Raw genomic sequence first — 16,845 nt, forward strand, 5'->3', positions numbered from 1 at the left:
GAGTTATTCTTATAGGGGTGTAGAGTTGTTGGTCTTGGGATGTATTAAGGGTGAGGGTTGGTGAGTGGTAAAAAGGCATTTGAGCAATGTCAACAACCCCAGATGTCATAGATAATCAATGCATCAGAAGAAGATGCACCGACTATAATTCCAAACGAAGATGTTGAAGAAGAAAATGAGGCATAAGCTGATCATTACTTTACTACTTTATTTGAAGAAGGAGACAATGTTGATCCAAAAGAAATTGATGAAGACGACAATGATGAACAACACATTCTAGTGAGGAATGTTTTCTGCCCATCTGCCCACATGACAAACCTGTGCTTAAGTGAAGATCAACCATCCTTCGAATGGCCACACATGCCTCGTCTTCCGATGGAGGGTGACATAGATGTGGGTAACCAATTTAAAAATAAATATGATTGTGTGATTTCCATAAAGAAATATCACATGAAACACTGTGTGTATTTTAAGTTGACAGATTCCAATAAGAAGAGATATGTAATATGCCGTAAAAATGATACATGTAAGTTTCGTCTATTGTCGTCCTATAGGAAAAGAAGTGACTTACGGGAAATAGGCATTATGACCCCCCCATAGTTGTTCAACAACTATCTTTAATCAGGATCATCAGAAACTTAGCTCTCACCTGATGTCTCAACATTTAATTCCTTTTATAGACACGGATCCTTCAATCAAGGTGAGTGTTTGTATCAGTAAAATTGTTTCTGAATACAACTTCACTCCGTCATACAGGAAAACATGGATTGCAAGGAATAAAGTAATTGAACAGGTATACGATAACTGGGAGAACTCATACAAAGAAATTCCACATTACTTGTTAGCACTTAAAATTTTTGTTCCTAGTACAGTGGTGGAAATGGAAACCCTACCCATATATACAGATGAAGGCACTCTTGTTGAAGGGAAACATATCTTCCACGACTATTTTGTACATTCCAACCTTACATTAGAGGCGATGCATATTACAAGCTTATACATCAAATTGATGGAACTTGGTAATATGGTAAGTACAAAGGGACGCTACTTATTGCGGTAGCATAGGATCGCAACAGTAATATTTTCCCAGTTGCTTTTTCCCTTGTGGAATGTCAGACAACTAAAGGTTGGAGTTTCTTTATACAAAACTTGAGAAGGCATGTTGCTCCTCAACCTGACCTATGTTTGATTTTAGACATGCATGCATCAATTGAAAGTGCATACAATAACCCAAATAATGGTTGGCATAATCCTCCATCTATGCATGTCTACTATACCAGACACATTGTGTAAAATTTCATGAGAAAAATCAAGGATAGAAACCTCCAAAAAAAGTTATTAACATGGGTAAGTATCTATCTATTTGCTAACAATATATCTTAGTCACTTATATATTATATCATTAACCCATTTTTTAACATATATGGTATGCTTTAAACCAACCAACATTTAACTATTATTGGAATGAAATTAGCAAGGCTAATGGTGATGCTTTAACGTGGATAGACAATATTCCAGTAGAAAATGGACGAGGGCATTTGACGGGGGTCTGTGTTAGGGTCACATGACAACGAACCTCGTTGAGTAAGTGAATTCAGTCTTTAAAGGCATCAATAATCTGCACATTACAGCATTGGTAATTGCAACATATTATAGACTGGGACCGTTATTTACTAAAAAGGGTGCAAAGTGGAGTGCAGTTTTGAATTCTAGGCAAATATTTACTGACAATTGCATTAAGGTGATGAAATAAGAAACATCAAAATCCAACACGCATCGGGTAAGAATTTTTTACTACAATCAAAACACTTTCAATGTGAAGGAGACAATGGACCATAGTGAGGGGAAGCCTATGGGAAATTACAAGGTCAACCTAATAAATGGTTGGCATGACTACGGAAAGTTTCAGGCATACCGTGTCCGTTTTTCACATGTTATCGTTGCATGTTCTACGGTGCGCCACGACGCTAACACTCTTTTGTCCAACATTTGCAAGGTTGCAAACCTTTTTGGGGTTTACAACACAAGCTTTCCAGAGCTACCTGTAAGACCCAAATTTTGACCCCTAAGATCCCTCATGCCATCTCATAGCTTTGCATTGGCATTAGGATCACACCTTGGTATCCTCCTCACCTATCATTCATTGGGTTTGGATTAGGAGAGATCACAAAGAATTTTTGTTTGTATCATACTTTATTTTCTTTGTTAACTAACCAAAATACAAAAATACGTCTAGTGTAGCTTTGTTTCTTTATTAGGTAATGTGTGTGTCCATCTATGCCTCATCTAACTCACAACTAGGATTTGAGACCCTCAATGCAAGAGATCAAGAAAGCAAAGGTCAGCATTGGTTCTAATAATCATATATGGATCCCCATGTTCTTTATTTGTCATTTTGATCAAGAATTCATCAAGATTTTGAAGTTTGTTTGTCAAGGAAGCCCTAATTCATCTGGGTATCTTGTGTGCCTTCCTCAACAAGTTTCTTAAACATTTGGTCAAATATATCATGGGTTACTTCATTTTACATCACCATATGCATATATGATCCATGAAATTCTGGTATCAGATATGAGATGTCGAAGGTAATGTCACGACACTAATATCTGAACAATATAAACAGGATAACAAATAAAGAACAGTAATACAAGTGACACAAGCAATTGTTAACCCAGTTCGGTGCAAACTCACCTACGTCTGGGGGCTACTAAGCCAGGAAGGAAATCCACTAAACAGAATTAGTTCAAAGACTCTCAGTAAACAACTTCAAGTTACAGTCTTTTCACCTAATCTCTACCCGTGTGACTTCTATCTAAGAACTCTTAGATATGAGATCCTACTCACTCCCCCTCAATCACAACAGTGATGTAAAAAACAAATATTACAATGAAAGAATACACTCTTCAAGAAGACATACTTGATCTTGCTTAAAAGCTTCAACCAAGTAAACACACGCTCATGCTTCAAAGCTTAGAGTGGACAAATTACAACTCAAAAGTCAGTCCAATTCAATCATCTATGGATGAATGAATGGCTCACAATACACACTACCACACAAGACTAAAACCCTTATTCTCTCTCAATATTTCGTTCGTTATTTCTTGTGTGTTAAAACCAGGTTTTCCATGCCCTTTTTATAGAAGCGTTTGGCTGGGCTTGGACATCATAAAACCCTAAAACTATTTTCCATTCGTATCTTCTTATGACAGCTGATTATATCTTGTTGGAAAATAAGTCAATCTGTTTTAGTTACTGATTGAATGACGCGTTCAATCATCTCATCAATCACACATAGATTAGCATAAAAAGCGCAATCACACAATACATAACATTGATACTGAATGTTCTGTATACAGATGTCTTGACATTGGGTCTGACATCTCAGCATAATCCTGCACATTCACATTTTAAACACCCTGCAAGAACCTGTTATCTTATGTCAAGACAACACTTGTGAAAACTTGTGAACACTGTAGGTTTTACCAAAATTGATGCCAACACATAGAACCAACAAACTCCCCCTTTGGCAAATTTTGGCTAAAACATACATCAGATCATTTGTTTCACAAGAGTATAATCACATCATCAGTTTAGCAGCAGAAGTTATAAAACACACATTACTAGCTAAAATAGCAACTAGTAAACACATATTAAACACACATGCGCTTGTACTCCTCCTCCCCCTCAGTCTGCTCAACACATACATCACCTGTAACATACACCTCCCCATCTGACATCACTTTCAACATTACCTGTACTAAACAGATTATCTCTAATATACATCCTCTTCAACATCATCTGTCATCTGTCTATAGTATAGCATAGCTACTTTAGCTACAGCTACTACAACTACTTCTCCCCCTTTTTAGACAAAAGAGACCAACGAGACAAAATAAATGTCTATTAGTCAAACAGAATGTCACACAGAATGTCAAAGCAGATTGTTAGGTGTTACAGATCCACAAACATACACAGCTATACAAGCTGAGATAAAAGTCCAGAAAAACCAAAAAGAACCCAGAAAAAAAAATACATCAAGGGATCAGAACATGACTTCCAAAAGAACCACTAGAACATCCATCACAACACACCATCATAAGAGTGAGGGATAACTTCAACAAAGCTAGTCAGAGGAGCTTGCATCTTCATCAACATCAGAACCAGAGCTACCACTTGTTTCATTTTTAGATTCAGACCTCTCACTAGAGGTTTAGGCTTCTGTTTCCTTGTCCTGTCCAACATTATCTCTATCAGGTTGCTCCAAGCTTTCAATCAGAGCCTCCAAAGCTTCCTTCCTGGCTTTTGCTACCCTTATCCCAGTATCCAATTCCTTACAAGTTTCTTTCAGCTCAGAAATATGGCCACCTTTTGAGGTTGGCTTCTTCACAGCAGATGTCATGACAATGTCCTCGACGTGACTGCCTTCAAACAATTTGTAATGAACTGATAAATGAGGTTTTCTTCTACTAGGAAGATCATTTGTGCTCAGAATTACAGGTTGCTGGCTCAGGATAATCCCATAAATTATTGAGGGAAAAGCTATGGGCAGCTTAACTGCATTTGTAGAAGCATGTTTGACAATTTGTTCAAACATAAATCTACGATAATCAAATTTCAGCTTGGTTCTAACAACAAAGATGAACCTTCCAAGGGCATTTGGAATTGTAGAGATGTGATTGGTTGGCACCCAATTTGCTGACCCTATCTTGTGCAAAATAGCATATTTCACAATTAGCTTCTCAGCAGGGAGATGCTTATTACTGGGCCATTCCTTCACCTGTCTAGCAGTTATTTCCCTACAGACCTCATTGTTTGTGGCTTCCAGTTCACATGCACCTTGTGTTCCTCTTCCTAGAAACTTATTAATCACAGTTGGAGAAAAAGTGATACACTTCCCCCTTACAAACACTTTACAAAACTCCTTGCTGTTTTTATCAGCAATGTCTTCAAGGATGTTGACCACAAATTCTTTCACCAGTCCTTCATAACACTGAGATAACCCAGCAACAATTTTCATTAATCCAGCAGTTTTAATAAGGTCCGTGACCTCTTTGACCTCCACAGCATCCTTGCCCAATTCTCTCTCCATCGCCACCCTTCTTTGGATTACAAATTTCCATTTTGCTGCTCCATCTTCAAGATGGAAAGAAATATTGTCCAGGTGTACAACAACAACTTTTGTAGGGGATTTCCTAACAGTTGTCCTCTTGACAGGGGAGATGTCAGGGATATCTTCTTCAACATCTTCATCTGAGTCAAAAATTTCTCTCACTTTCCTCTTCTTTACCTCAACTTTGCTCCAAGATTTTGAGGGGCCTACACTAGTAGCCTTCTTAGCAGTTTTGGCTGACATCATTTCAGCCACAGACCTACCCTTTCTAGTCTTCATTCTCTTAGCTACACTAGGATTCAAGTGATGAAGCAAGCTATCATCTTGATCATCCGAACTATCAACTTCTAAGTCAATCACCTTCTTTGCAGAATCATGCTTCCTAGACTGTGAAGCATTGGCAGTAGGTGATGCCATAGATTTCTTATCAGACAAAGTTTGCCCTAACGAGCACAAACCTTCAGCAGCTATATCTTTTTCATACCTAGAGGAATCATCATCCTTCTCATTGTGAGGTCCAACCTCAGGAGAGGGGTCCCTTCTTGATAGAGGAGTAGAAACTCCCTTTATAGATTGTCCTTCATTGAGAATCCTAGTGACTAGGTTTCTTATGACACGATCAGTGTGATGCATGTCGTCCTTACAACTAGGGGTATAAGTAGAGCTGGAGGGGATATTGGAACTGTTACCTTGAGTAGGGCATACAATGGAGGATGAACCAGGAGCGTCGCCTGGAATGACAGACAGGGGAATCACGTCCAAAATATCTTCATCAAGAAGGTCCATAGAAGGCGTTATATCTTTGTGAGCAGGTTTGGTAGTCTTAGAACTAGATGGTGAAGGATGTTGTGACATCTTGTTGTTCTTTTGGAAAGGTTTCTATTGCCCTAGAAGAGAAGGTTGATGAAGTCGAAGGAAGGTGGAAATGTTTGAGTAGAGGTTGCGTGTGAAAAGGAAATAGATGGAAGTTCCAATACTAGGTGATGATTTACCATAAATGGGGCACTTTATTTTAAGTGTGCGGACAATATTTTTATTACCTTTTCCACTCCAAATTAATTGCTACAAATTCTCATAGATACAAATCCCTAATTTCCCTCTTAGACATTCAAATTGATTAGCATCCAAAGCCTTTGTAAATATATCAGCTAACTGCATTTCAGTAGCAACATGCTCCAAGGCTATGATTTTATCTTCCACTAGTTCTCTAATAAAATGATGACGAATATCAATATGTTTTGTCCTGCTGTGCTGAATAGGATTCTTAGAAATATTTATAGCACTCAGGTTGTCACAGTACAATGTCATGACATCTTGCGTGAAATTGTATTTAGTCAACATTTGTTTCATCCAAACCAGTTGAGAACAACTACTTCCAGCTGCTATATATTCAGCTTCAGCAGTGGACAGAGACACACAATTTTGTTTCTTACTAAACCATGATATTAAGTTGTTCCCCAAGAAGAAACATCCTCCTGATGTGCTTTTCCTATCATCAACACTTCCAGCCCAGTCAGCATCACAGTATCCAGTCAGCATATATCCAGATCCATGAGTGTACAACATACCATAGTCACTGGTGCTATTGACATATTTCAGTATCCTTTTCACTTGGCTTATGTGACTGACTTTTGGTTCAGCTTGATATCTAGCACAAACACCTACAGCAAAAGCAATGTCAGGTCTGCTTGCTGTGAGATATAACAAACTCATTATCATGCTTCTGTAGAGACTTTGATCTACACTAACACCATTTTCATCTTTGGAGACTTTCATATGAGTAGGAGCAAGTGTCCTTTTATGACTTGCATTCTCCATGCCAAACTTCTTAAAAATATTTTTGGCATATTTGCTTTGAGATAGAAAGATAGAATCTTCCATCTGCTTGACTTGTAGCCCAAGAAAATAGGTCAGCTCTCCAACAAGGCTCATTTCAAATTCAGACTGCATTTGTTTAACAAAATGTTCGACCATCTTATCTGACATCCCACCAAACACAATGTCATCCACATATATTTGAGCCACCATGAGTTTTCCTCCTTCATTCTTAACAAATAAGGTCTTATCAATGCCTCTCTTCCTGTATCCATTGTCAATGAGAAACACTGTGAGTCTATCATACCAAGCCCTAGGAGCTTGTTTCAAACCATAGAGGGCTTTCCTCAACTTATACACATGCTTTGGAAGATTTGGATCTGTAAACCCTTTAGGTTGTTCAACATACACTTCCTCATTTAAGTAACCATTCAAGAAGGCACTTTTTACATCCATTTGGAACAGTTTAAACTTCAGAATATATGCCACTCCAAGCAATAGTCTAATGAACTCAAGGAGAGCTACATGGGCAAATGTTTCATCAAAGTCAACTCCTTCAACTTGAGTGTATCCTTGTGCTACTAATCTTGCTTTATTTTTAGTAACCACCCCTTGTTCATCAGATTTATTCTTGTAAACCCACTTTGTTCCAATAACATTTATTCCTTCAGGTCTTGGAACCAGTTCCCATACTTCATTTATCTTGAATTGGCCTAACTCTTCCTGCATGGCATTGATCCATAATTCATCATTCAGGCTTCCTTGACATTCCTAGGCTCAATCTTGGACACAAAATAGCCATGTGAGATCACTTCCCTTGATGTAGTTGTGACCCCTTTATTTGGGTCTCCTATGATGAGATCTTTAGGATGATCCTTCTGAATTCTGATAGAGGGTCCCTTATTAATTTTGTCAGCTTCAGGTTCAGCTTGAGTGAGTTCACTCTCATTACTTTTGTCTGGGAAATCAACTAGGGCATCATTTAGAGATGTCTCAACATCGTCTGTGACATCAGCCTGTTGATAATCAACCACAACATTGATAGATTCCATCATTACTTTTGTTCTGGAATTAAAGACTCTAAATGCTCTGTTGTTTGTTGAGTAGCCCAGAAATATTCCTTCATCACTCTTGGGATCCATCTTCCTTCTTTGTTCATGATCAATCAAGATATAACATTTACTACCAAACACATGGAAGTATTTGACAATAGGTCTTCTTCCTTTCCAGACTTCATATAAAGTAGTAGGAGTCCCTTTCTTCAAGGTTACTCTGTTGTGAACATAGCAGGCTGTGTTCATAGCTTCAGCCCAGAAGTGGTAGGGAAATTTCTTAGCATGAATCATAACTCTGGCAGATTCTTGAAGAGTTCTACTTTTCCTTTCTACCACACCATTTTGCTGAGGGGTAATGAGAGATGAGAACTCATGACTAATTCCTTCAGATGCACAGAATCCAGCAAATTTGTTGTTCTCAAATTCTTTCCCATGATCACTTCTGATTCTGATAACCTGACTTTTATTTTCTCTTTGAAGTCTTAGGCAAAGATCTTTGAATACCTCAAATACATCATATTTTTCCCTTATAAAATTGACCCAAGTGTATCTTGAGAAGTCATCCACCACCACATAAGCATACTTTTCTCACCAAGACTTTCCACCTGCATAGGTCCCATCAAGTCCATGTGGAGAAGTTCCAGCACTCTGGAAGTTGTGTCATGTCTGAGCTTCTGATGTGACATCTTTGTCTGTTTTCCAATCTGACACTCCCCACAAACTCTTCCTTCATTAATCTTTAAGTTTGGGATTCCTCTGACAGCTTCAACAGATATAATCCTCTTCATTCCTTTAAGATGCAGATGGCCCAATTTTTGATGCCATAGCTTCACTTCTTCTTCTTTGGCTAGAGTACACATTGATGAATAACCAGTTTCTTGAGAACTCCATATATAGCAGTTGTCCTTAGACCTGACTCCTTTCATGATCACTTCATTTTCTTTATTAGTAATCAGACATTCAGTTTTTATGAAGTTTACATTTAGACCTTGGTCAATAGTTGACTGATGCTGATTAGGTTTGTAGTCAGTCCTTTAACAAGTAGCACATTGTCAAGGTTAGGGACTCTAGGGAAGTTTAGCTTTCCAATCCCCTTGATTTCACCCTTTGCTCCATCACCAAAGGTTACATAGCTGGTGGCATGAGGATGAAGGTCAATTAGCAGGTTTTTGCTTCCAGTCATGTGTCTGGAGTATCCACTGTCAAAATACCAGTCTTTTTTGGCTGAAACCCTGAAGGAAGTGTGAGCTATCAGGTTAGTAGCACCAGTCCTAGGAACCCATTATTTTCTGTTGACAGGGATGTGGTGTTTGGATCTAGGTTGATGATGAGAAGGACTAGGATAACCATACAACTTAAAGCAGAATGGTTTTATGTGGCTAAATTTTCCACAGTAATGACATCTCCATCTTTGGTGTTTGCCTTTATGTTGTCTTTCCTTATGATGTTGTGACACATTATGTGACATCTTTGGTTTGCTACCAGTGTGGCTACACTCAGGTTTGGATTCATTGAACCCAAGGCCAGACTTGTCTCTTGCCATTTTTCCAGTCTGGAGAATTTTGTCTAAGGTGTCAGATCCATTGTTTAGCATTATGATATACTTTGTCATCTCATCCAGTTTGGAGTTCAAGAACACTGCTTCAGTCTTCAACTTAGAGATGGTTTCCAAGTGTTCTGTCTTCTCATCCTCCAGTTGTGTTATCAATTTCTTCTGACTTTCCACTTGTTGACACACTTCTTCACTTCTGTGACACAACTTTCTATAGGTAGTGGCTAACTCATCAAAGGTTACTTCATCATCACTTGAGCCTTCATCAGAACCCCATCTTCCAGTCAAGGCAGTCATAAGATTTGCAGACTCTCCTTCTGTTTCACTTTCATCAGACCAAGTAGCAGCAAGACTCTTCTTCTATTTCTTGAGGTAGGTCCCACATTCAGCTCTAATGTGTCCATACCCATCACATTCATGACACTGAACTCCTTTTCCTTGTTTGGACTTTTCATCAGATCTTGTTCTTCTTCCAGCATCATTGGACCTACTGATGTCAGATGAGATGTTCTTGACATTAGACTTAGACCTTACATCCATCTTTTTCAGAAGTTTGTTGAACTGTCTCCCCAGTAATGCTACATCATTTGCCAGATCTTCATCAGTATCTTGACCACTTTCTTCCTCTTCAGTGTTTGACATGAAGGCTATGCTTTTGACTTTCTTATCAGATCCATCACACATTCCCAACTCAAATGTTTGGAGGGATCCAATTAGCTCATCCATTCTCATATTGCAAATGTCTTGAGATTCTTCTATGGTTGTCACTTTCATGGAAAATCTCTTGGGAAGTGACCTGAGTATTTTCCTCACTAGTTTTTCATCTGACATCTTCTCACCCAGGGCTCCTGAGGCATTAGCAATTTCAAGGATATTCATATGAAAATCATGAATATTTTCATCTTCTTTCATCCTCAAATTTTCAAACTTGGTAGTGAGCAGCTGCAATCTAGACATCTTCACTCTAGAGGTGCCTTCATGAGTGGTTTTGAGAATACTCCAAGCATCTTTAGCCACCTCACAGTTGTTCACCAGTCTGAAGATGTTCTTATTAACCCCATTGAATATAGCATTCAATGCTTTAGAGTTTCCAAGGGCTACTTCATCCTCCTCCTTGGTCCATTGTTCCTCAGCCTTCTTATCAGTTGTAACTTCTCCTTCCTTAGTAATAACTGGATGTTTCCAGCCTGTTAGAACAGCCTTCCAAGGCTTATTATCCAAAGATTTCAGGAAGGCTACCATTCAAGGTTTCCAGTAGTCATAGTTAGATCCATCCAGAATTGGTGGTCTGTGAATAGATCCTCCGTCTCTATCCATAGTACCAAAAAGTAACATCCCTAGATCTCACCTAGAACCAGAGCAGGATGCTTGCTCTGATACCAATTGAAATTCTGGTATCAGATATGAGATGTCGAAGGTAATGTCACGACACTAATATCTGAACAATATAAACAGGATAACAGATAAAGAACAGTAATACAAGTGACACAAGCAATTGTTAACCCAGTTCGGTGCAAACTCACTTACGTCTGGGGGCTACTAAGCCAGGAAGGAAATCCACTAAACAGAATTAGTTCAAAGACTCTCAGTAAACAACTTCAAGTTACAGTCTTTTCACCTAATCTCTACCCGTGTGACTTCTATCTAAGAACTCTTAGATATGAGATCATACTCACTCCCCCTCAATCACAACAGTGATGTAAAAAACAAATATTACAATGAAAGAAGACACTCTTCAAGAACACATACTTGATCTTGCTTAAAAGCTTCAACCAAGTAAACACACGCTCATGCTTCAAAGCTTAGAGTGGACAAATTACAACTCAAAAGTCAGTCCAATTCAATCATCTATGGATGAATGAATGGCTCACAATACACACTACCACACAAGACTAAAACCCTCATTCTCTCTCAATATTTCGTTCGTTATTTCTTGTGTGTTAAAACCAGGTTTTCCATGCCCTTTTTATAGAAGCGTTTGGCTGGGCTTGGACATCATAAAACCCTAAAACTATTTTCCATTCGTATCTTCTTATGACAGTTGATTATATCTTGTTGGAAAATAAGTCAATCTGGTTTTAATTACTGATTGAATGACGCGTTCAATCATCTCATCAGTCACACATAGATTAGCATAAAAAGCGCAATCACATAATACATAACATTCATACTGAATGTTCTGTATACATATGTCTTGACATCGGGTCTGACATCTCAGCAAAATCCTGCACATTCACATTTTAAACACCCTGCAGGAACCTATTATCTTATGTCAAGACAACACTTGTGACAACTTGTGAACACTCTAGGTTTTACAAAAATTGATGCCAACACATAGAACCAACAATCCTCCATGAGCCTCTAAGAGCAAATTAACTTCAAGTGTGCAAGTTGGTTCAAGGAGGTTGACCAAAAAAGTCAACTGATCAAATCTAGGGTTTCCTAGACCCTATCTCCTGCAATTTTTGTCATATGAAAATGATTCCAAGAGAAACATTACTCTTTATGACATTCCAAACAAATTACATGTTGTTATCAAGAGCTAATTTTACTTGAAAAGTCATTTTTTAATTGTGAAAGATTATAGGTCATTTTGTTTGTGCCCTAGATAGAAGGTAAACTTCCAAGAACCATATCTTCCTTAATTTTTATGATATTAAGATGATCAAAGTTTCATGATTAATTTCAAGATGTTTTCTTCAACTTTTCTTCTTTGAGAAAGATCAAATTATACTTGCAAAGTCATGTTCCATGAGGAAACATTATAGATCCATTTTGGTCATCATCATTGAACAAGCAATTTTCCTCAACTTCTAAAATTCATAACTCCATCATTCAAGCTCCAAATGGTTTCAAATTTGTTATCCAATTTAAGAGGTTTGAAAGATATACAACATTGTAGAAGGAGATAAGTTCATTTGAAGCTCACATCAAAAGTTATTCAAGGTGGAAAAAGGGTTCATTTGACTTTTAACTTAGAAAATTCTAAGTATGTTTGATACCTCCAACTTCAAGGTCAGAATTTACCATGTTCCAAGCTTCAAATGGAAAAAGTACCAACATCAAAGCTGTTCCCCATAATGATAGATTTTCGAAGAGCCCAAGATCACTTTATTTGGATGAGAATTGGAGGACTTGCGCATAGGTTCTTTTCGTGGCTTAATTTAGAAACTTTTGAACTCCGATTGATATACAACTTTGCATGGCTTCATGTGATGACCTCAGTAGTATTTTGGCATGAATTGAAGTAGATTGCAATCATCATTTATGCCTGAACACACGGCCATGCACCCATGCACCATGGAATTGTTATTTTGGGTTCAAACTTTGAATGGTGTGGAAATCAAATGCTTTGCCTATAAATTGAAGTGCATTGCCTCAGATTGAAGGAGGGCCCTTTCCCAAGCTTTGCCAATCAATCCCATATCCTCACTCTATAGAATGCCTTGAATATTTCTTTAAAATAGAGCTCTTGTTCAATTTTTGTTTGTGAACAAGAACTTCAAGGATTCATTGCCATTTTCATTCCATTAAGCTTCTGCAAGTAGAGGAAGAGAAACCAAGTGGAATTGCATCAAGAATCGAGCTCCAAAGCATCTGACAGAAGGTGATTGTTCTGTATACATATGTCTTGACATCGGGTCTGACATCTCAGCAAAATCCTGCACATTCACATTTTAAACACCCTGCAGGAACCTATTATCTTATGTCAAGACAACACTTGTGACAACTTGTGAACACTCTAGGTTTTACAAAAATTGATGCCAACACATAGAACCAACAATCCTCCATGAGCCTCTAAGAGCAAATTAACTTCAAGTGTGCAAGTTGGTTCAAGGAGGTTGACCAAAAAAGTCAACTGATCAAATCTAGGGTTTCCTAGACCCTATCTCCTGCAATTTTTGTCATATGAAAATGATTCCAAGAGAAACATTACTCTTTATGACATTCCAAACAAATTACATGTTGTTATCAAGAGCTAATTTTACTTGAAAAGTCATTTTTTAATTGTGAAAGATTATAGGTCATTTTGTTTGTGCCCTAGATAGAAGGTAAACTTCCAAGAACCATATCTTCCTTAATTTTTATGATATTAAGATGATCAAAGTTTCATGATTAATTTCAAGATGTTTTCTTCAACTTTTCTTCTTTGAGAAAGATCAAATTATACTTGCAAAGTCATGTTCCATGAGGAAACATTATAGATCCATTTTGGTCATCATCATTGAACAAGCAATTTTCCTCAACTTCTAAAATTCATAACTCCATCATTCAAGCTCCAAATGGTTTCAAATTTGTTATCCAATTTAAGAGGTTTGAAAGATATACAACATTGTAGAAGGAGATAAGTTCATTTGAAGCTCACATCAAAAGTTATTCAAGGTGGAAAAAGGGTTCATTTGACTTTTAACTTAGAAAATTCTAAGTATGTTTGATACCTCCAACTTCAAGGTCAGAATTTACCATGTTCCAAGCTTCAAATGGAAAAAGTACCAACATCAAAGTTGTTCCCCATAATGATAGATTTTCGAAGAGCCCAAGATCACTTTATTTGGATGAGAATTGGAGGACTTGCGCATAGGTTCTTTTCGTGGCTTAATTTAGAAACTTTTGAACTCCGATTGATATACAACTTTGCATGGCTTCATGTGATGACCTCAGTAGTATTTTGGCATGAATTGAAGTAGATTGCAATCATCATTTATGCCTGAACACACGGCCATGCACCCATGCACCATGGAATTGTTATTTTGGGTTCAAACTTTGAATGGTGTGGAAATCAAATGCTTTGCCTATAAATTGAAGTGCATTGCCTCAGATTGAAGGAGGGCCCTTTCCCAAGCTTTGCCAATCAATCCCATATCCTCACTCTATAGAATGCCTTGAATATTTCTTTAAAATAGAGCTCTTGTTCAATTTTTGTTTGTGAACAAGAACTTCAAGGATTCATTGCCATTTTCATTCCATTAAGCTTCTGCAAGTAGAGGAAGAGAAACCAAGTGGAATTGCATCAAGAATCGAGCTCCAAAGCATCTGACAGAAGGTGATTTTTCTCAAACTTCTCTTCTTAGATTCTCTCTCATTTCTCAAGATCTTGACTCAATTTGTGGATGGCTAAAGTCCTATCAACGTAGGGAATGTTCCTGAGTTGTTTTGAGGTTGAATCAAAGAAACTCAGGTTTGACACCTCGAATTTCAACTCCAATTTCCTGATTATATAGTGAGAGTTGGAAGAATTGGAGGTCATATGCGGATTACTTGCATTTTTCTCTTTAAAATGCTATGTGATCCATTCATTGTTTTGAACCTTTTTGGTCTGACCAGTCCGGCGAAGCTTGCCGGAGAAGATGATCGGAGCTAGGGCTCAGGTGGTGTGTTGGCTCATCCTTCACCCTCAGAACTTGATTGCATATTTTATTCTGGTATCTTATTTTTAATTACCAAGTGTGTACATGCGGTTGACCGAAGCATTGGTGGAAATGCGTGTGCGTGGCCATCAGATCAGCCACCTCAATTAATAAGGGAGATCTGATGACCCTTGTTTTTTCTGATTTACTTCTTTTTCTAACTTGTTTTTTTAATTAGAATTTTCTTCCAAAATTCACCAAAATTTCACAAATAATTTCCTCTTCCCATTTTTGATTTAAAATTAATTTTTGGATTGAGTTTGATATTTTTAATGAATTTTGTGATTTTTGACTTGTTTTAATTGATTTTTAAATACTTATGACTTTTGAAAAATGCCAAAAAAAATAGTCAATGGTCCTTTGATCTTGTTTGACCTATGATAAATCTCGTGGCCATTTCTTTGGTGATTTGAAGGGGTTTTAGGTTTTTGACCTTTAGAAATTTATTTTCTTCATTTTAAAATTGGTTTTAAATTGGTTTAAGTGCTTTAATCTTTTGTTGAGCTATTGTATTGACTTTGTGTGGACTCAACTTTTCTTTGGCCTTGGTCTTGGTTGAATTGGACCTTGACTTGGTCAATACCATTGGATTTAGGGGGTTGATGAAGTTTGAACTTCATCCCTCAAGATGAATGAATGATATTGATCAAGTGAGTTTCATCCCTTGATCAATTTGGGATCTTTTTCATTTCATCTCTCCATCTTCATCCCATTTATTCCCCAATCATTTCTTGACTAATGACTTCTCATAGATCAAATACTAGTTGATTCATCAATGACCTTGTGTCAGATGAATCAAAATTAGCTTGATTGAGATAGATTCACCCCCTCTTATTTTTTTTTGTGGTATGCTTTAGGAGCTTGGTCTTGATACCTTGTCTCTAGCATGCATTAACACCAATATTATTATTGACCAGCCTCAGATAGTTGTAACTTCTACATAAGTTCAATTACGATTGCTTAACATGGCGCTAAATTTGTCCCAAAGGCAATATCATTTTTGTAAGTGAGATTGTAAATCTCCTATTCCTCATGGTATTGTGTGAAGATTTTGCTCCTTTTCCATTTGTGAGAGCTAGTGACATACTTGTTGATTTTATCCAAGTTGGAGCTCTTCTCATGAATGATTTATAGGTTCATATCTTCATGCTTGTGAGTGGATAGTTAAGTGTTCTCCAAAAAATGACTAAAACAATCTCTTCTTATTCCACTAACATTCACTAACATCTCTTTATATTGACTTTATTTAGTGCCATTTACTTTAATGCAATTTAAATTCTTGCACTTTATCATTCATTGTCATTTACATTCATGCAAATTGTTTATGTTTCAGTCATTTTCACTTTGCTCACTTGAACCATTGTATTTTTGTGCTTGTGATATCTTTGTGCTTGTGATTTTATTTTGTTTGTGGTCCTGGGACCTTAAAACACCTAATAAAAACAAAAACCTTAAAAAACACATTGGTGGACTATTGGATCTCTGTTTGTGACTTGATTTGGACCTATGGACTTAAAGTAGGCAACATTCCTGAGCTATGGAAGAACTTAGCCAATGCCATTAATTCGAGACCATTTCTTGGCCAATGTCATTCATCTGAAACAAGCTAGAGAGACTCCATTGGGTTTATTTAATACACTCTTTCTCTGTGTCTAAGCTGTTATTTTGATCTTATTGATATTATTTGATGCTTTTCTCTTTGAGTATGTTTCAAGGGACTTTTCATATGATACATCTAAAGGACATTGAAGATTGCTTGCTTTGGAGTGATTTCTTGGATATTTGGTTATCTTTATTTGATACCATTGGTCTTCTTATTAATTGCTTGGATGATTATGGCTTTGTTGCTTGCTTGACAATCCAAAGGAAATGGGTTTCTATCTGACATTATTGTCTTGTGGATGC

At 37.3% G+C, this 16,845-nt stretch overlaps 1 protein-coding gene across 1 annotated transcript; it reads left to right on the plus strand.

Annotated features, from left to right (window-relative positions):
• The first annotated feature begins 360 nt into the window (after window positions 1–360).
• Window positions 361–1,293, plus strand: LOC127104655 (uncharacterized). The gene is made up of 3 exons (XM_051041831.1): window positions 361–526; window positions 681–1,027; window positions 1,117–1,293. Exons 1-3 carry the CDS (start codon window positions 361–363, stop codon window positions 1,291–1,293), a joined length of 690 nt encoding a protein of 229 aa, XP_050897788.1.
• Window positions 1,294–16,845: the final 15,552 nt, after the last annotated feature.

The sequence above is a fragment of the Lathyrus oleraceus genome, chromosome 7 (genome assembly GCF_024323335.1).
Source record: "Lathyrus oleraceus cultivar Zhongwan6 chromosome 7, CAAS_Psat_ZW6_1.0, whole genome shotgun sequence".
NCBI lineage: Eukaryota > Viridiplantae > Streptophyta > Magnoliopsida > Fabales > Fabaceae > Lathyrus > Lathyrus oleraceus.

Coding starts and splice junctions, on each gene's coding strand:
- LOC127104655 (XM_051041831.1), top strand. CDS start 361: ATGCCTCGTCTTCCGATGGAGGGTGACATAGATGTGGGTAACCAATTT. Junction 527..680: donor ATGCCGTAAAAATGATACAT/GTAAGTTTCGTC, acceptor TTCCTTTTATAG/ACACGGATCCTTCAATCAAG. Junction 1,028..1,116: donor TGATGGAACTTGGTAATATG/GTAAGTACAAAG, acceptor GTGGAATGTCAG/ACAACTAAAGGTTGGAGTTT.